The 21,494-nt window shown below is 36.9% G+C and overlaps 1 protein-coding gene across 1 annotated transcript in view; it reads right to left on the bottom strand.

The window, feature by feature from the left end:
* LOC124405564 (zwei Ig domain protein zig-8-like) overlaps positions 1-21,494 on the bottom strand; it is a 230,116-nt gene that overhangs the window by 17,882 nt on the left and 190,740 nt on the right. The window contains exons 3-4 of the mRNA XM_046880582.1: positions 7,819-8,009; positions 7,425-7,638 (exon numbers count right to left, since the gene is read on the bottom strand). Of these exons, the coding sequence (XP_046736538.1) occupies positions 7,425-7,638; positions 7,819-8,009 (405 nt within the window). The remainder of the gene's footprint in view (positions 1-7,424; positions 7,639-7,818; positions 8,010-21,494) is intronic.

The raw sequence follows: 21,494 nt of genomic DNA, 5'->3' as shown, positions 1-21,494 counted from the left end.
TTCAAGGTGGTTTCTTCGGTTCGAAAATTCCGACGTAAATTCAGAAGAAAATTATTTTGTAGATCAGGAGAATCTAGGAGGCTTTCAAAGTTACCCTAGGAGATTTGTACGACAGCCATCTGGCAACACTGCGTGGTAATGCGGTATACGATAAAATTTCGTGAACAATCCGTCAGCTGCGTGACATATGGTGCGAATGAGCAGACGGAAAAAATATCAGAGCCAGTGTTGAACAGTTCGCAATAGTTGGAAATAATTGGGTAAATATCATTTACATCAATTTTTTTCACCTGAAGCAATGTTGCGGCGTAAAAATTGAACCGAGTATGGCTCGGATTTTTTGAAAAATGATAACTTTTAGGGTTATGAGAGCCTAGTTTGTAATATATTTGTTTTTTTTCGAGATGGTTATTATTTAGAATAAGAGTAAGAGACACAATATTTAGGAAATGCTATATAATTTATTTGAGCAATGAGCTCTCAGAAGCAGTGTAACAAAAGAAAAGTGCGATAGTGAATCAGATTTCTAATTTATATTAACAAATATAGTAACAACATGTATCTTGGCGGTAATTACGTTGAAAAGCGATCTACGTATAATGCGGAATGCAAAGAATGCGAAAATGCATAAAATGCTTACCAAATCATCAGAATAACAATTAATAGCACCAAATGTGCTATATAATAAGATAATTCGAGTACGAATCGACAAGTTGAAAATTGTATAACGACGACCGTATAATACAGTCAAACGATTGAGAATAAAACTGGTGATCACCTCAGAGATACATTAATAAAAGTACATAAATTGATAATTGTAAAATAACGACTACACAAAATATAAAACAATGAACAAATAGAGAAAACTAGGCAATATAACAAATGTATTGATATAAATGCAACTCAGCATAATTTGGCTCACAGCCTCAAAAACGATTCGTTTGAACAAATTTAATCACAATTGTAATTCACACAGAACCAGAATGTTTCGAAGTAGTTATTAATAATAGGTGGTACGTCAACTCACTTCAGCATTCAAAAGAGAATCTCAGCGAACATCATTGTTCACGCTGGCGATAGATGCTGATAATTGAGACAGATGCTGATAATTGCGATATTAGAGATGAGTACACAGCATGGAAATCCTCCTTGAATGCGATACCACGAGGTCGCCCTTTCGGACTTGATCAATTGCTCAGAGCCCTTTGCGTAATGTGTGAATTATAACAGGCGGATAAGTTTAAAATTTACTGAGCTGAGTCTGCCGGTCTTAAGGTGCTTATAAAGACGCGTTGTACACCTCAGAAAACGCGGGGATGCAAAACTCCTATATCGCTCCAGTGATCAGAGTGAAACTTGGGTAGTTGATGCTTTATTTTGGCAAAAAGTGTAGCGACTTTTTGCTTTTCCAAAATTTGGAAAAAAAATTTACAGATTGGTTATCACCCACAGAAATCGGCCAAATTTTCACCAGTTGCACTGAATGGATCGAACTATCCGGTATGATGCCACTCGGCGGTGATGAAACACACATTTTGAGCCCAGTCCCATGGAGATTTGATGGTGAAATGACGAAATGGCAGCTGATCTGGTTTTCAATTACGAAGTACACCGAAATCTCATTTTGGCAACATTTGTTACCGACATTACGCGCATGCCGGTAATGCGTGTAATGTCAGTAACAAATTACCGGCATGCGTGAACAGTCGGTAACAAATGTCACCAAAATGAGATTTCGGTGTTCTTCATAATAGAAAACCAGATCAACTGCCATCTCGTCATTTCACCATCAAATCTCCATGGGACTGGGCTCAAAATGTGTGTTTCATCACCGCCGAGTGGCATCATACCGGATAGTTCGATCCATTGAGTGCAACTGTGAAAATTTGGCCAATTTCTGTGGGTGGTAACTAATCTGTAAATTTTTTTTCCTAATTTTGAAAAAGTAAAAAGAGGCTCCACTTTTTGCCAAAATAAGGCATCAACTCCCCAAGCTTCACTCTGATCGCTTGAGCGGTATAGGAGTTTTGCATCCCCGCGTTTTCGAGGTGTACAACGCGTCTTTATAAGCACCTTAAGCAGAGCACGTTTCGCCTAGATCTGCGGTTTGATGACGACGCTACGCACCTACAGATTATACATCGAAGAGGGAGAAATTCGTGACCACACATGTCGTGAAATTGTGATAATAGTTTAAGGGGCATGAAAATCCGTTACAAGTTGTTGAAATAGTTGGGATAATGAATATGGAAGCATTTTAACGTGCTTAAAACAAACATATGAAAAATTTCCTGTCAGATGCTCGTTAAAAAATCATATATCTTCTCAATGAGTCTGACTGCATGGCGATTATTTTGAGTTTGATGTGAGAAAATTTGTAAGACGCAGAACAGTATGCTTCGTGGGATACATTTTCCTTCCATCGGTTACAAAATAATATTCAATGCGACGGCGATAAGAGGTAAGATTAGAGAGTACCAAAATATTATTTATCATTAGTTCCCATATGAACGACTCCAACGAAAACTATGCGGATATACGAAATAGAATATAAGCTGCAGGGCCCACGGTTCTGCGGTAGCACGGTTGTTTTCCATGTAATTCAAAAAGTGGTTTTATTACATCAGCATAACCTCAATGCTTAATTATGGATATATTCTGAGAGCGGTGATGAAAATATTCTAATTCTTAAACGTGAGGGTGGAAAATTTGACAGCTTCCTCGTACTGCAGTTTTGATGAAGTCTTCAATCTCATTGACATTAGTTTTAAAAAACATGTTGAATGTATAGAATATGACTACTCTGGTAGTGATTTTTGTAAGTAATCTATTTTTCTCTCTATCTCGAACATTCAAACATTCTTTCTATATTTTAGACACTAAACGCTTCGGCTGAATCAGAATTTGTGTAACGTGCGCTTGGATAGCTAGTTTTTCCAATATGAACGACCAAACTCAGGATCAAAAATCAGCATCGAGGGGCCATTCACGGGAATTCGAGCTGTACTTCAATATTGAAAATCACTTGCAAATCAGCAATATGCCGAACATCTTCAAACGTTTTGGAACCACCTTGCGATTAGTGGAATTCAAACTACATATTTCCTAATATCGGAAATCACCAGAAAATCACTTGAGAATCGTTGATGACTTCAAACCGAGTGACCCCTTCGATTATAATCCTCGAATCTGTCCACAGATTTCTTCGTACTACTTTATGATGCATCAAAAATAGTTTTATAATATCGCTTTAGGAAGATTTGAAATAATTACACATTCAGAAATCGAAGACAAGTCTTTCGGCAAAGTTATAGTAATAATAATTTGAAAGCAAAGTTCACGCGTGTTAATTTTCATTTGATTGAATGTTGGTCACTTCGAAGTAAAAGTTCCCAAGATGCGAGATAATTCTTACATGTTTACTCTGGATGTTTTGTAGCTTTCAATGATCAATAAAGTTTAGTGCTACGTGACGTTTGCTAATCAATTTTTTTATTTCATAGTGCTTAACGTAGGGACGAGATTTACACGGAGTTCCGATCGATAAATTTTAATCAAAAACTTAATGCGGTGTTGATATCCAGATCCCATTATAAATATTTGAAGAATTATGGAAACTTGGGTAGTGTGAAAGCCTGCAAATAAACTTCATCGATAAAAGCTTCAAGTATATGAAGCAAGATATGTAGCACTGAGTGCTCAGTGCATCGAACATACTCAGGTGGATCAAATCGAACTAACAAAGTATATCTTGCCAATTGCAATTGATCTTCCAGAACACAAGACACATAAAGCTTCAAACAATTGAATTCAGCAATACGAATCTCAGCACAAATTTATAAATTTCGAGAAAATAACTGTTTCGATAGAAGATAAACAATATAACTGGTCACAGTGTTAATGTCATTTTTTGGAAACTGATTGAATTTGTGTAATACAATGAAATAAAGTGATGTTCATATTTTTCATCGTCATAGGTTCAAAACTAAGTAAAAACATACAAATTAGTAATTATTGTTAGACTACTTTAAATTGATTTGATGAAAAGCGGAGATTTCTATGAGGCTAAACGCAGAGTTAATAGTCTTGCGAAGCCTAAGTTTATGCTCATGTAACTGCGAAAACTTGGTTTGACAATCTACAGCACCTTCGAACCAACTAGTGCTGCGATGAAATCGTCTTAAAATAACCATGATTTTGGTCCGAAACAATTGTCTGCATTTCAAAGTTATTAATGTCTATCAAAAGTAGTTTACACATAAGAACGAGTAACAAATAAATTTGTATAAAAAGCAGTGATATCCCCCCAAAAAGCACCATCGGTGCAAAAACTTTTCGCCAAGTACATTAAATGTGTGTTCTCATCCTTTACCAAAAAAGATGGAAATCGTATCCTACCATCAAGTCCATGTCTGTTAATTCACAATAAAAGCATGATTGAGACTTAACCCTTAGCTTCCACATCTTTCTGGAATCACACTCCTATTACAATGGGGTCAGATCAACCCTAAACTTATCCAACTACAAAGGATAATTAACTATGAATAAAGAACAAAATAACTTATACACGAATAAAAATTCAGAAAAAAATGAAATCAGTAAGTGGTATTTGGCGGGCCTTTTTCAAGGCATCATGCATGCATGAAACTATAATGGTAGAATTTGATTTTTTCATCAAGGTATTTTCCTAAAAAGTCCCACCAAGTACCACTTACTAATTTCATTTTTTTCTGAATTTTATCAATGTATGAGTTATTGTGTTTTTCGTTCATACTTAATTATCATTGTGGAACCTAAGGGTTAAGTTTCGATCATGCGTTTATTGTGAATGAACAGACATGTACTTGGCTGTAGTATGTGATTTCAATCTTTTTGGAGAAATGATGAGAACACATTTTTAATGTACTTGGCAAATGGTTTTTACATCGGAGGTGCTTTTTGGGAGGATTATACAATTTGGGCGATTTTGCTGTCCGTCATTATGGCTTAACAAATTTGAGATAGCCTCCCTGCGTGCCTAATCGCAAACATGGTGCCAGTGAAAACAGTTTATACGCGAATAATTTCTGGCGGAAGAAAGCGGCACAAAATGTAGACTAGACGCACAAAATTACAAACGACAACCTGGACAAAACATGATCGAGTATTTCTAACAACGTACTGTACTGTACAGTGATTCCAAACAACTTTCTGTGGCACATGTTCGTAGGAGGAGATATTCGAAAAAATGGTCTCGGCATCAAGGGAGGACTTTAAGGAACGGTAAGCTGATACCAAGATGTCTGATATCTGTTTCTGAAGAACAAGACTCCACGATACCAGTTCTAAATATTTCTGGAAAGGAAGTAAAAATCTAAAAAGGTAAAGTCATCACCAGAGGTGATGTAACGAACACTGTTGAAGGACGTGAACGAACAGTCAACAATTAGAACGCTACTTTCAATGATAAGTCCGGTCGAGAAGTCAATACTAAAGACATCACGTTAGATGAAATTGATACCGACGTACCAAACGACAGATGTCAAGAAGTTCTACAAACTCTAAATGGCTACAAGGATTTGGTGGCGAGAAATGTCAATCAACTTGGACGCACATCAATGGCAAAGATGAAAATTCAACTGGAGTCAACGACACCTGTTCACTGGAGATGATAAATTACATTGGACACTGTACACTTGAACCCCAACGTGGCTGCCGTAAGGCGCTTCGAACATCTACATTTATGATCTAGAGAAACAGGCTCTATATACGATAGTGATGGAACTCAAGTTACAGGTAAGTTCGTCTAATCCTTGAGTTCTAGCGTGATAGAATGACTTTTACAGTAAGAAGAACAATTTTTTTTGTATTTACTTCTGTTTTAGATTGTAACATTTGCGCCAACTTCCTTCGATGGCCGATTTTCTACGCTTCGGTAAACACGTTGGTAATATTTCACGCGGTCCAATGTATAGCAAAACAAAAGAAACAAAAACTGGATAGATTTGTCAAAAATGCGTCACAGCGCGGCATTACTGAAGGACCATGCAGAAGTAATTCTGGTCCTTGTTGTACGTGAACACGTTTCGTTTTGACGTGTTATTCGGATAACGTTACTGATCCAACTGGGATTTGGATGTTTGATCCCGGGATGTCGCGTGTAGCGTGAGCGGGCACACGAGGACGTTCCCCTGTATATCCGGCCATACATGTACACCCACATAAATCGGGGAAACTTTGCAAGCACGTATAACTGTAGAGCCAATTTAAAGTTGTCCCTCGTCGTTGGCACCGGCCAGCCGACTCGATCCGTTCAGTTTCCGCAGGAGCACCGGATACCCTGGCAATACTTGAAATTCATCAAATGTTTGAGAGAAATTCAAATTTACCCATGCAGGAATAGCCGTGCGAGGGGTAACGGAGTGTGAAAAGTTGCGTACACGGAAAGTTTCAGGCTTGTGCGATCTGGACCAATCGAGGTCAAGAAAAGGCTAAGAAATTGATTTCAGAAAGTTTCCAAAGCCCGGAATACCTCCATGTTTGCGGCACTGCTCTGAAAAAGATCTCACTGACATTGAAATTGGAAAATAATTTACCTAAAATAGTTTTTTTGCTTTATAAAAAAAAAATCGCTGAAAGAGTTTCTAGAAAAATTGAACAAATTGTAAAATTTTTTATTTCATTTCACTTTTGGGTCGACTTATAGGTACAAAAAATATAAAACGCATTCAGATATATAAGGTATACCTAATATGCCCGAACTACTTAAGTCCACATGTTTTATGACCGAACTAATCAGGTAGTTGGCCAAAATTGGTAAATAGTTGGTAATCAAAAATTGCTCTAAAATCGATATTTTCGATTGGTTTCATTGTGTGAGAGTCGTAAATTGTCTTTTTAAAAATATAAGAATAGAAATTGTTGAAAATATAAATAAAATCTTAGATATGAATGCTTCATTTCAAATCGCTTCCAAACGGTTGAAGGTCTAGTAGATAGATACATTTTATTTCATCCCAAGATGGCTTATTTTATTTAGGAGACTAGTTTCTACAAATTCAATTTTATTATGGTTAACAAATGACAATATTCATGTGACTACTGGAAAAAAATCTATTTCATTAACGTTATACAAAATAGTCTTCTGAATAAAATGAGTCATCGAGGTGTGAAGTCGAATGAATCCAGTAGATTCTGAACCACTTCCAAATGATTTCAAACCAAGCATCGACATCAACGCCTTCGTTTATAATTCTAGTATTTTTCATTCTTGTATTTTGAGACATCTTCGTAACCTATGAATGTATTCAAATTAAATAAATACTCAATGTACGAATATCCCGTAGTAAAATTCATACAAAGTATCAATTTTCGATTATTCAAACCCCGAATAAGACATGATTTCTAAAGAGATATAGTAATTAATAAGGATGAGTAATAATTACCTAAAACCGTGACGTTCGTCGTGAGCATTCTTGGGGGATGGGTATTCACCTGGCAGACGTAGAGCCCATGGTCTTCACGTCGCACCGAAGAGATGGCCAGCCGCCAGTTGTTGGGGTATTGGAAGTACAAACTGTACCGCAGGTCCGAGCTGTAGGTATTTTTTGCGACCGTCAGCAGCGAAACTCTTTCCCCGTTTCGTCTCATCCACATCACCTGATTTCATACTAGAGTTACCACTAATTGTAAGCTTCGATTTAGCATTAATTGTAAATGGAAATGTTCTGAATTTAAGTGACACTTCTCGTTTCAATGACGGTTACAATTGTAATTATAGAAAAGGGAGAAGAATAGCATTGCAAAATAGAGAAGACAAGAGCTTGGAAAAAAATTGACCGTTTTGTCGGACAGCATGGCGACTCGACAATCGAGCATTGCTGTCGTGCCTAGATGGAAGGAGACGTGGCGAACACCGTTAGTGCTGACATCCTCGTTCTTCACGTTCTCAAAGTAAGGTCCCCAGTGGGTGACGTGGTGATGCCTCAGATGCGGAATTCGTATTGGAGGAAGTTGCAGGCTCGGTTCATCTGTGAAATGAAAAAAATAATTAGAAGCCGCGCCCGTTTCTTCCATATTCGAAATGAGACTTTCAAAATGGTTGCTAAAGGGCCCGGGGATGGCCAATCGGTCGATCGCGACAAGGTAAAACAAAATGCGTGACCCTGTCAAAAAATATTTCATTTCATTGGATTCTGGGCATTAAGGTGCTTATAAAGATGCGTTGTACACCTCGAAAACGCGGGAATGCAAAACTCCTATACCGCTCAAGCAATCAGAGTGAAACTTGGGCAGTTGATGCCTTATTTTGGCAGAAAGTGGGGCGTCTTTTTACTTTTCCAAAATTTGGAAGAAAATTTTACAGATTGGTTACTACCCACAGAAATTGGCCAAATTGTCACAGTTGCACTGAATGGATCGAACTATTCGGTATAATGCCACTCGGAGGCGATGAAACACACATTTTGAGCGCAGTCCCATGAGGTTTGATAGCGAAATGACGAAATGACAGCTGATCTGGTTTTCGATTACGAAGAATACCGAAATCTCATTTTGGCAACATTTGTTACCGACCTTTCACGCATGCCGGTAATTTTGTACCGACATTATACGCATACATTACCGGCATGCGCGTTATGTCGGTAACAAATGTTGCCAACATGAGATTTCGGTGTACTTCGTAATCGAAAACCAGATCAGCTGCCATTTCGTCATTTCACCATCAAATCTCATGGGACTGCGCTCAAAATGTGTGTTTTATCGCCTCCGAGTGGCATTATACCGAATAGTTCGATCCATTCAGTGCAACTGTGAAAATTTGGCCAATTTCTGTGGGTGGTAATCAGTCTGTAAAATTTTTTTCTAAATTTTGAAAAAGTAAAAAGACGCTCGACCCTTTGCCAAAATAAGGTATTAACTGCCCAAGTTTCACTCTGATCGCTTATGCGGTATAGGAGTTTTGCATCCCCCCGTTTTCGATGTGTACAACGCGTCGTTATAAGCACCTTAAACAATAGATGTCGGGTCTGATCAAGTTGGTCATTTCTGCTATTGGGATTGTCATTTTGCAATGCGTCACTTGGTGATCGTTGACGGCGTCTTTTGCGTCTCGATGGTAGAACAGCTACATTATTGATTACGTTTCGTTAATTTATATAACATGAGTAATTTAAAACCCCAAGAATTACGATTTACCTTCACTAAAATTAAAAACTTAGGTTATGTAGTGATAAAACGGCGCCAACAACCACCCTCTGACCTCATGAGGACATTTTCCAATCGAGCGAACACTTTGCATGTCTTACTTTATCTACACAATGCGCTGAAGCCATTGGTAAAACCGAACGTAAGGGATGGAGTCACGAGATCTGAGCAAGGAAAAAAAAATATTCAAACAAAAAATTGCAGGTGAAAATAAGGATGATTGATGAATAGTTGATACCAGCCGGAGGTGTTAGCTCACCAATAATTTTGAAAGGGTGCTTTGCGGAGAGGATGAAATTGATTTTCGCTGCTAAAATTTTATGAGCTCAAGCTTGTTTTAGTTGCAGCAGACCTTCTTCTCTACTTGCCATTCAGAATAGCAAATATAATTTTATTCCATACTATATTATTATATCAATTACTGTCACGTTCTCACGCATATTTTCCTACAATAAATGGTTGTTGTTAATGATTAATAGACTGCATCAGTTCCGTCTTCATCATACTCAGAATGCATTTTATCATTTCCACGTTGTAATAATTTTCAAAGTCGTCGACGTACTTTCTTATTCTTTTAAAGGTTATAAGGTATCATATGCGTACGCTCAGCTGTATCAACAATTGAGCCATGCGTAGTAACTAATTGCGACGTTAAACCACGACGATTTCAAAAACCCCGACACTTTCACACTCAGGATTAAAATATACGAACACGCTACAGTAGGCGATCATTTTTAATTGCCACACCTCGTAAGAGTTGAACATAAAATCGCTGTGACAATAAACGGCGCCATAATTAGAGCAAATTTAACGAAGCCTTGGCCTCAGGCGCAATATTATAAAAGTTGCACGATTTCAAGAGAATCGATATACGTATACTTCAAATATTTCGCATGTAGCTTATTCAAAGTTTTCACTAAATTGGATGGAAAGTGGATGAAAATGAGAAATCAATGTTACTGTAAAAATTTCCTTATTATCGGTATTATCTCTATAAATTACACCTTCAGAGTTATATTACTGTGACAAGTGAATCCGACAGTACGAAGAGTAACTTGCCCTTCCAAAAGTATATCGATGCGGCATATAAAATGACTGATTTTAGCGGTTTTCAAAATTGCCTAATTTTTGGCAGAGATTAGAAATTTCAATTTTTTCGGTTTTTGGACGATCAAATTGTTGGTCTTGGACCTAATTTTTATGAGTCTGTTTTCAGGAGCCAACTGCTATTAATACTTATAGGATTTTGGTATCTGTCTATGAATAGATCTTCTACCTGAAGGATCTGCATTACTTTTTTTTTAAGTAGTTTATACACATACCGGATTATTTTCTTTAATTTTCTCAAAGCTTCGCCAGCAGCTAGACAAACCTCAAATGTAACTTTGGTTGCATATTTGCTACCGAAGCATAGCAAACCTTAGAAGAAATCGTTGGGTAGATTACTCAAGATTGCATTTAACGGATATTTGAGAAATCTTGGAATTTTTTGCGTAAAAGTGAAGCACTTAGCTTCCATTATGTTCTTGCATAGTTAATTTTTCCAAAATCAGGTATATAGGACGGTTCGATTTTGATAGTTTCAGTGACATATTAGCGTAAAAACTAATATTCTGAGGCACACAAACATGAACATATAAAATTGAGATAGCTGAGTGCATTACGATGAAATAACTTAATGTTTATTTTTTATATCCGCATAATAATTTTTACTGAACCGTAAAAATACGGTAAAAATAACGTTTCGTGAACCACTGTAACATTCATTTAAGATTGTTTATGGTGTCGATAACTTGTTTGAATGGCATCTCATACTTTCGTCTCCCACCATTATGTAATATCCATTCTACATGTTGAAAAGCTTAAAAATATTATTGATAGAACCATCTGCATTTTACAATGGGAGGCACTTGAAAGCCCGGGTACGAATAAAAAAATCATCACCTAGAAACCCCTGGCTTATTTTCACACAGCTGATGGCAATTAGCCGAATAGTAAAGAAACGCGGAACACGTTGATGGAGGGGTAACGAATTTTCAATTTCTTACGATGGGCGAAGAGCCGAAATATAGAAGTCTGAAACTGAGTTTTGATATATACGACCTGACCGATTTAAATTCCTTGACTAGAGGATACCTTTGACATATCACTATAAAGCCATGGGTTCGTGCTTCGTGGTTTTTCTCCAATGTTTCGTGGCTCAACGTGTACAAACTTTATGCATGACAAATTTGATCCGTAGAGCGGATACTGAGACCTGGCTAAGATTTTTACCTTGAAATATTCTTAAACAAGGTAACTTCGTAGACAAATGTACGGATCTGCGTTTAAAAAGCTCCCTCGTTTCTACGTCCGAAATTTCTTCTCAGAGATTTTGTGCCTGCGATGAACTAATTCTAACGGAGTAAAGTGCCTTTACGATTCTTAGTCCTCAAGAAATTTACGCAGATTTTCTATTTAAAACCTAACTATGCATCGAAAAGTTTTTGGCGGTCTTAGTTTTGCTAAATTTGGAATGCGTTAGTTTTTGCTATTTTAAGCATGATAATATAAATATTTAAGGGAATTGCGATTTTAATCTTTAATGATTGAAATATACTTAAAAATTTATTAGTAGGTTTCTCATTAATTTTACTCGCATTTCTATATTGCATTTTAGATATGACACTACATAAAAATCCAGTTTATAACGTTAAAAATAAAAAATATATGATCAGGGAATGATAAAAGCTACTGATACACATTGCTCTCATTTTCCAAGAAAAACAGTTCTCGGAATTGAATTGTTCACAAAGTTCTATCGATAAAGAATTCTCATTTGCTGCAAAAAACAAGCAAACTAAAGAAGATCTTTCGCAATTCTTCTGACGGAAAACCTTCAATTTTGCTGATGAAAAGAAGATCATGAAAGAAAGTCTGCCAAATGCTTACCGTATTGTTAAGTTATCCATAATTTGTAGATTAACAGGAAATTAATCAAAGAATAATTAAAACATCATATATGGTGAACGTGTTCGTAATATTATTTATCTGGTTCTATATGTAATTGAAAAACCGTCCAATTTGCGAAATAGGCTACAATTTTGACGTTTCGAAGCTCTTTAATGCAATTACAAGTAGTTTACTACACGTACTGCAATTTCGAAGAAGATACTGGAAAGTTAGACTACTTGTTTACTTTTCAGTGATGATACACGGTTGTCGATTTATCTGTATAATAAGAGGAAAGAACAATTTCAACTACACGGCAAAGTTGTAATTAGCATGAGATTAATGTTGCATCGAAAATGCAAGTATCTCCGTGTAAAATAAATTTTAATTAAACTTGCTGGTAGTCCCGGTCTAGGTTGTAGCATCATCTTAACTACCGTAAGGCTTAAGGTGAAAGAGCTCGGAGCGCAACGCAACATGTCGCTGCCTCGTGTTCGACTTTATTTAATCCAAACAGGGTGTTAAATTTACCGCCAAGTTTCCTCCGTAATGGAAGGCACGTGTACTTGTATCAGCGCTATACGCCCGGCGGTAAAGATAACGTAAAGTACGCAGCCATCAGTCCAGAGCGCCACTCTTACGTATTAGCATAAATACATTACTGGCATGTATATACAAGAAAATATTGCTTTCGAAGTTTAACCGTACGTCGATGCTGGGGGAACTAATATTTTCAAAACTCCAATTTATCATATATAATTCACCCTTATACCACAACGATTCGTTAAGGGAAGTATTTGGTGTAAAATTTTTGACGTAGTTCAGTTTTTGGGTGGAATCAACGTCACAGAGAGTTGGAATAAGTATTATTATTTTCTCTGTAGAATAGTTGCATTTATCGGAGAGGGAAAATTAGATCATGAAATGATAAATCTGAGTTTTAAAGTTTACACCATATTTCACAGAATTATGACATCAGTGTTTTTAATGTATGCAATTCGGTGACAAATTTTTCTGTGACAATGTTTTCAATGAAAATGTCTAGAAACTATTCACGACAATTTCGGAAGAAATTTCTGTAATGAAGTAAAAGTTTATTGAACATAGCCTACAATGATTTTGCGTACAATATTTTTGTGAATAACTGACGGTTCAAGAAAAAAATCAATTACTAATTTTCAGAAAATTGATTTGCGGTCGAAATCAGGTATTATAATGAATCAATATTGGCCAAACGGTTCATTTTTGGCATCAGAAAAAACTGTCTAGTAATTTAGTAACCGAAATCGCGATAAATTATTACTGGTCTCACATTTCCGGTTCACATTTTTAAGTTTCAAATTTTCTTTATTTATTTGAAGATAATGTTGCCTCCAGAATACATTAATGTGGTCGAGTACCATCACAGCCTGTGGACTTATGTTTCATTATTAATTTCGTTTTGACGCTTTTTTCGGAGTACACGCCTGATACAAATCGATTTTCTGAACCACCAGTGGCGCGCGTCAAGTCTCAGGATTTGTCTTACTTGTATTTCTATGTTCAGACGAGCTTTTCAGCCTGAAACCGTATACCACGTCTTTTACTGCGATTTTAACGGGCGGGGTAAATTTTGTTACAGTCGTAACACGAACCGTAAAGAAGAAAGCCGAGTCGTCTTTCGAATACATAAGAAAGGACGTGACTTATTTCCTGCGAGTAAGGATGCAGCAAAAAGCTATGATTATTTGATCAATCTTTTCACACTGGGTTTGTGATAAATGAACGATGAATCTGTGTTCCTTATATGTGATTTAATACTATTGTAAATTGTTGAAGTCATTTTCTTCCACTCCGTACGACTAAATTCAATATTTCCGGTAAAAATTTTCGAAAGATCAATCGAACGCTTAGGTTAATTATTTTCGAAGAGAAAAATCCCAGAAATATTCTGTCGAGAAAGACTTGAAAACTGTGAAATTATCAGATAATGTTGTAATCATTTTGCAGAGAGAATGCCAAACATTCCAGCGCTTCATTGCAAATGTTGTCACGATTTTTATCCCCGACGTTATGCGGTATGTAACGATTTAAATCTTATATTCGATCCATCAAGCTAACCTATATTTATGTCTAAGCTCATTTCAAGTATTCCGTAATTTCATTCGTGGCACTGAAGATGATGAATCCATATTCTATCGTATGACCGCCAGGATGGATAAAACCCATTTTCCGGCATGTATAAAACCATCTTCAATGCTGATCTCGGTCATTTTCGAGTATTAAGAACGGATGCGATAAAGTGGCGAGCTTTTCTCCCCATTACAGAGCGGTGATCCTCGAATAATCTGAGCATCAAGTCGTGGCATCGGATATTGCTTCATTGACTTTACGATGAGGATTCCACACACAGTTCGGTCCGAAGGTTACAGAAGTTAGCTTGTTAGTCACAGACTCGTAGGGTGGATCATATTGAGTGCGTGCACTTTACCTCTCTTAACTAGTCGATACTCCAGATCTTGTTAAAAGTTTTCACTCTATCGCTGGACCACTTAGCTGAAAGCTGTTTCTCAAATTGCCAGCAAGTTTTAAGGATAGAAAGAAAACCGTATGAGAAGTGAAGGCAGGGCTAGAGGGAGGGGGGTAAATGGTCCCCAACTGACCTTTCAAGTGAAGTGCTCTAACCAAAAAATGAAAGGAGGAAAGCAGAGAAGGAATGAAAGTGCCACACACTCCTCGAGGTAGGAAAGCATCTGTGTCTGTGTGTCTCTGTTTTTCTCTACCTTTTCTCTTGTACTCCCCTTTTATGTTTCTCTTCTTTTAGTGACCGAGATAAGTGATGGAAAAGTCGACGACGCGACGAGCCGCGATCGTACCAACCGGCTTGGGGTGGAGTTGCGGTAGGATCGAGCATTCAGGGTGCGAGGGTATTTCGAAACGGTCCTTCAGGTCAAGGAAGATGATACCAGGACGCGGATGAAGACGGTCGACTCGTTTTATACCGGGCCATTGTCTTCCATTAGATAATTAGACGTGGAGCATCTCGGTTCCTAATGTCTGTCCGCACTCTCGTTCCTTTCTTCTTTTTCACCTAGCTCCGAGTGACGGAAGACGGTCAAACATTGACCTGCACACCCTCTATCTCTGTGTTTAAAGATCGCTTCTAGAGACGCGTTCCTGAACCAATTGGTCATTTGACATCCTATCGTCTAGTATCTAGTTCGATTGTTAGGTTTGTTCATTAAGTTTTCTTAGCAACCAGCTGTATCACGTTGTCAATGATCAGATTATGTAATTTTTCAAACATACAAACTGTGAAGGTTATTCGTCCTCAATTTACTCGTTAGGTCTACGAGCCGATGACACGCGAGACTCCGTTTAACTGTAGATAACTCTGAATGACTTCGAGTATTGATTTACCTGCTCGATGTATCAACTTTTTTTGTGGCGATTCAGTAATGGCTCACAGAATTTTTTATTAATGTCTCACATCCGATAACCTGAAACTCTGATTCCGGACGACGTTTTATTCTTATAATTTTTATTACTTATAAATTATAATGAGTCGATATTTACCTTCATTTGCATCATCTTGAAACTTTTCTCTAAATTCTTGAAATTCTTTTTCTAAATTTCTGATAAATCTTTATTGAGTAAGTACGTTACATTGCAATGATTTTCTTCGTGGTTGGACTGGTTGTCTGTGATGAATTACTTTCTACTAACAACGGATATCAGGTTCCCTCCCCCCCCCCCCCCCCCAGCCCCGATTTCGTAAAAACTCATGTATGTTGCAGAAGATTAAAAACTAAGAGACACGTATTTTTTTATCGGTGTAATAAAGTTTAATGGGTAAAGTGACTCCCAAAGGTGATTTCTTAATTTCGGATAGAAGTGCTCGATATATTTGAATGAAACTAATGTTTGAGTCATCAATAGAAACATTTCAGAGTAGATTTACTTCCAGAAACATCAAGCGCATCAAGGAATCACTCCGTTAGGTGCCTATCTTTGGGGGTCATTTTCACCCCTTGAAACCGTTTTTCCGCAGATAAAACATACGCGTCTTTCAGTTTTCAATATTCTACAACGTAAATATAAATAGCAACGAAATCAAAGGAGAACACCAAACTGATATACCTTCTCAGTTTCTAGTTTCCGCAATAATTTGAGATAACTTTTGACAAACTCCCTGAAAGTGTTCAATGGCTTTAGTTCTTATTCTGTACATTTATGTTTTACATAATACAGAGTAAACTCTTTCTAGGCCTGATAAAGGGGGTCTTCAATCAATTGAGGCTCCACGTTGATGATGATTTCTATTTCTTTCATTCATGTTTCATATTGTAGGATAATAGGCATGGCCATCTCGAAAAGCTAAATAGTACCTGAATAATAGCTTCTTCTTCGTCTGTAAGAATTAATCCTTCATGATCGTTAATATATGGCAAGTGTCGAGTAAATAGGCGCTGATTCGAAACTATTGTTCTGGCAATGATGAGTATAAATGGAGGGATACGTAGCTTCTCCTGTATCGAACTCGGAGAATTCTCACCCTGTGTATGAATTTGAACTTGGGTACTGCCACGTTTGGGGTTGATTAACATTCGTTTTGCTAAAACAACGGTAAGTTCGATCTTTGATATTGGTAATGTGGCTACAATTATAGCCGAACTTGAAGAATCGATCGACAGAACTTGTTATTTATTAATAAATGTGTATTTGAATCAACGTGTTAACGTAAAAAGAATCATTTCAATTATGCGTAGTGATAGTGGGCACGAACCCAAATCAACCTAATCCCAGATCGATGAGAAATCCGTGAACCTGGACATCACAAGGTCTGTAAATTTCACTAAGATCTTAAATCATGCGGTAAACTAGAGATTTCTTGCGACGTTCTTCCCAGAACATAAGGAATAAACTGGAAAATCTTGCAAGGTGCTTTAGGCAATATTATTAAATATTTGTTTCCTATGGGATAATCTTAGAGATCAGAACACACTAATCATTAGAACATTTTATGATTTATCCACAAACCCCTAAGCTCTTCTACAGCATTAAAGTAAAAATTCGCTCCGCGGTTTTAGTTATGCGTGAGTGAATCTACTTACGAATCGGAGCGCTCGTAAAAGTGACGTTAAAGAGTCAATATATTGATTGCGGAGACTGCCGGGGATTTGGTTCTCGTATTTTTTCGTAACTTATAACGAATTCATCCACGTGGAGGTGATTCATTATCCAAAACGATCTCGTCTAGGTAGGACTTCTGAGAGCCCAAGCCTCCAGGAAAGCATTTAATTGTTATAATCAATACAATAACTATATAATTTAAAAAACCTAACAAAGAACCCGCGAAAAGTTAGAGGTATTATCCAGGTGTGAGTTAAAATCAAACCAAGTTACTTTTCAAGTTTGAAATTATTAATGTCGGGTATTGCCACTATAATTTCATAATGCAAGTCATATGATTCCAGAAATTAACGAATAACAAAAACACTCTAGAGTGTTTTCTCACCAACATGTGAGAATAATAATTCTCGCAAGATGATTAATTCTAATATTGTTTCATTTTTTATTTGAAGTCGTATGATGGAATTTTTTTTGTCTCCAATACATGAAGGCCCGTAAAGGTGAAGTGATAAGGTCTGAAGGACTGTCTTATTCCAGAGCATCTGTAATTATGGAAGGCTAAACAGTTCCTCAAACTGATTACTTGAACCACGATTCTCAGAACTAAATATATTTCCTGGGTTCTCCGTTAAAGATCTTGCATATTTTAAGTTTCACTCAGTGTGCTTTTCGTCCAAACCTGCTTCGCTCTATCGCCATTTTCCCAGGATCTCGAAGCATCATCAATAAGCCATGACACCATTCCCCTTGATATTCGTTCACGGTTTTCAGGCTTCGCGATATGAATAAAAAACCTGGTATTGTACAAGCATCAGCAGAGAGAGATAGAGGTAAAGAGAGATGCGATTAATTTGTCGATTAGGCGTTTTAAATTTCGGAAAGCATCCGTTTATTTATAATACCGCCTAAATTGCTCATCTCGTGGTATTTTCTCAAGAGGATTTTTACGCATACAGGGTGTTTCCGAGCAAACGCCACAGTACGTTGGGTTGTCTAAAAGTTAGGGGCAAAAATACCGTTAAGACAGATCTACCGAGTTATCGGTGGATATCGCGTTTACAGTTCTCGCGAGTGAGCCGGAACAGTCGGTGTTGCCAAGTTCTGTGCAATTCACTCGCGAGGAATTTAAGGAATTTAAACTCGTTACCTACCGAGTTACATACCGATAACTCGTAGGTTTGTTTTAACGGTATTTGTACGCGTCGGTGGTGGACAACCCAACATACTGCGACGTTTACTCATAAACACCCTGTCTGAACACAGAAATGCATTTTTCTCGCCACGTGCAGCCTGACGTTATTTACTTGCCCACAAATTGCGTCGCTTTTTTCTTCTACACAGCCACCTACATTGTAAATTACAGCGTGAGTTTTTGGTGAAGGTTTCCGTCGCGATTGATGCGTCAGCGGCAGATAGGTTACCGAGGTTGCATTACAGGTACTTATACTGCATGACAACGCATCGTTCGTGTCGTGATTGTTTACTGAAAACTCACGATAAGAACCAGTGTCAAGCCTATACATATACCTATGTGTATTTTTTGATTCCTATTTGGCTTTGCCACTACGTTAACAATTTTACGCAACAAATAATTTCTTACAATGGCTAGCATTATGAAACTTTTCTTTCATGGAATTCAAGAAGTATTTTCATAGGTGTACCAATGAATTATATTTACCCCATATATTATCAATGATATTTTTCTTAATAAGCAGAAATTATTTGCTTCTGTATGAAAACAATGAATAATTTCTTATATAGATTTGCGACAAGACTTTTTCACTCGTGATAACCTAACGATGACGTGTTTTCTACAGACGAAAGTCACCCGGTATATTTACGGAATGCGGGAAGCTGGAAGTGGGTCAATGAGTGGCGAGAAATTGCAAAAAACTCTTTTCACTGTGCTTTTTCTCGACGATCGGTGGCGCCTCTCTTCCCGACCCGTTTCGGATTTCTCGTTTTTATTCACTGACCTATACTGGGATTTCTACACGAATCAAACACTTTTTACTGTTTCTACTTTTTCGTGACGTTTTGGTCTCGAGTCAGGTATGATCGTTAATTTTGTTCGCGATTCGCACTGGCGTCAACACACTCGGTATCATTTTTCTATGCGTGGTGTTATTTCAAGCCAAAAATATTTACGATCAGTGAAAGTGATTATACTGGAGTTTTCTTATAATTTTCGTGATAAGGAGTTTCAAACGCTCAAAGACTTCTTGTTCACACCGCTTTCAGGAATAGACAATTTTGAGATGAGAGTGATCTACTTTTTTGAAAAGGAGGAAGAACGACGATCGCAAGATGAAAAAAGTGAAACAAATTGAAGATTCCACATGCTTGTCGTGCAAAAAATTACTTGGATGAAACTTTCAACGTCCGTATCCTAAAAGTTCAATTTATGAAGCTGACAGGAGCCTGCAGATTCCTTCTGACTCGCTCGATAACAGCATCCAAAACTGTTTAAATCTGAGACAGAGATTTATAACCGTATTTTGACTGATTGCGACATACTGGGTGAAATGTGTTTTCCTACTTGTTTCATATTTCTGAGTTAAACCAAAAGCTGCTCACTGCTTCAACGTATCGCGTAATAGCCACTTCGGTGTGGCACGACGTTTGTACGAAAAATAATAGTTGTGAAACTCCAGAGGCGATAAATTCAAATTCAAATTAGTGTATGAGCCTGGCATATTTAAGATCCTTTTCATATTGAATTTTGCGACCAGCTGACAATTTGAAGTAAAAACTAAATGTAGCACTCAGATTTAATCAAATGGATTTTCATATAACAAGTTTTACATGACCAGACTCAAACATATTTTTTTACAAACGAAATCGATTGCGTTTTGAGCACAAATTCATTGATACTTGAATTTCAACTTGTCACGATTAGTAACAATGCTGAAAATTTGAAATATATATGGAACTAGGTCAATTTGTTTTAGGGAATTCAATTAATTTCAAATATTTTACACAGAAATTTATCTTTATGTTTGAAATTAAGTATAAAATTTTTGCCATAAGTACATTTTTTAAATTCTACATAATGAGATGTTTCATGTAAGAATGATCATTTTTTCACCGAGTTCCTTGAATTAAAATACACTTGCAATAGGATCATTTTGCCCCTCGTAGCTAATACGATTTTCTCATAAACGGCATGCAGGTCTTTTTGAAAATTTTTAAATCAAAGTAAAACCTACGTTCCGAAAAATAACGTTTGTTTCAAAACCGTACGTATGGAATTTCATAATACACGGAGCGATGTCATTCCCATATTGTTATTATAGAAAATAAAGCAAAGACAATACAGGTACCTGTAATGTCCACGAATAATACAGTTTTCAAAGCTGGTCGAGTTGCACAGAAATGCAGCTTCGAATAAATATTCTTCTGCAGCGGTAACCTCACGCGTAAATAGTCAAAGGAAATACGTACTTCTGAAAATCTAAAGACAATCACGTATAATATGTAAGTTCTGAAAAACTAGTTGGGTGAACTTTCTTCACCCAAAGAAGACTTCCATCTATATGTACATTAGCATCACGCTGAACTTAGCGAAATAGTCTTGAAACTTTCTCACCTACCCTCATCAAGATTTACAGCAGTTAGGGGAAAATCCGGTGACATGACGACGTTAAGACTTTAGGGGATGCTACACTAAATTTTCGATCCTATTTGAATTGATTACATTTGGATTTATTCTTGAATATTAGTACTAATAATATTTGAAAGAGCTTTTCTTCAAAAGTATCGAAACTTTGTGTTATTATATTACCTTTCGTTTGATTCAAAATTGTTAATGGAATATAATATAATGAATATAGAGTTATTCATCAGAAATTGTCAGCTGAATATGGTGTTTTGGAGGCACAGCATGTACTGTATTTATGATTTGCCCTACCTCACCTGGCAAACTGTCTTAACAATATAGGCTTCGTAAGTGCGAATCCATCGTTAGGATTAAACCTGAGACAAAATTGGCGAGCCATTTAGCTGTAGGAATGTGATGAATTTGTTTTCCTTCAAAATACACGTCGACTGCTTAAGAGCAGTGGTGAAATTTTTGCTATGCAACAATTTCTTCCAACAAAAAATATCTTTTCCTAAGATAAAAGTAAACGTAAGTTTTCAAAACAGCGATATAATATAGATAATAGCTTGATAGCCATGAAATTAATAACTCCACGTTTCTATACACCCTTTAGACACCCTTCGCAGTACGAAAAGTTGATTTTCTGTGGACAACGTAAGACAAAACA

Source organism: Diprion similis, chromosome 4, assembly GCF_021155765.1.
Source record: "Diprion similis isolate iyDipSimi1 chromosome 4, iyDipSimi1.1, whole genome shotgun sequence".
In the NCBI taxonomy this organism is placed as follows: domain Eukaryota; kingdom Metazoa; phylum Arthropoda; class Insecta; order Hymenoptera; family Diprionidae; genus Diprion; species Diprion similis.
This window is presented reverse-complemented; position numbering and strand designations above follow the sequence as displayed.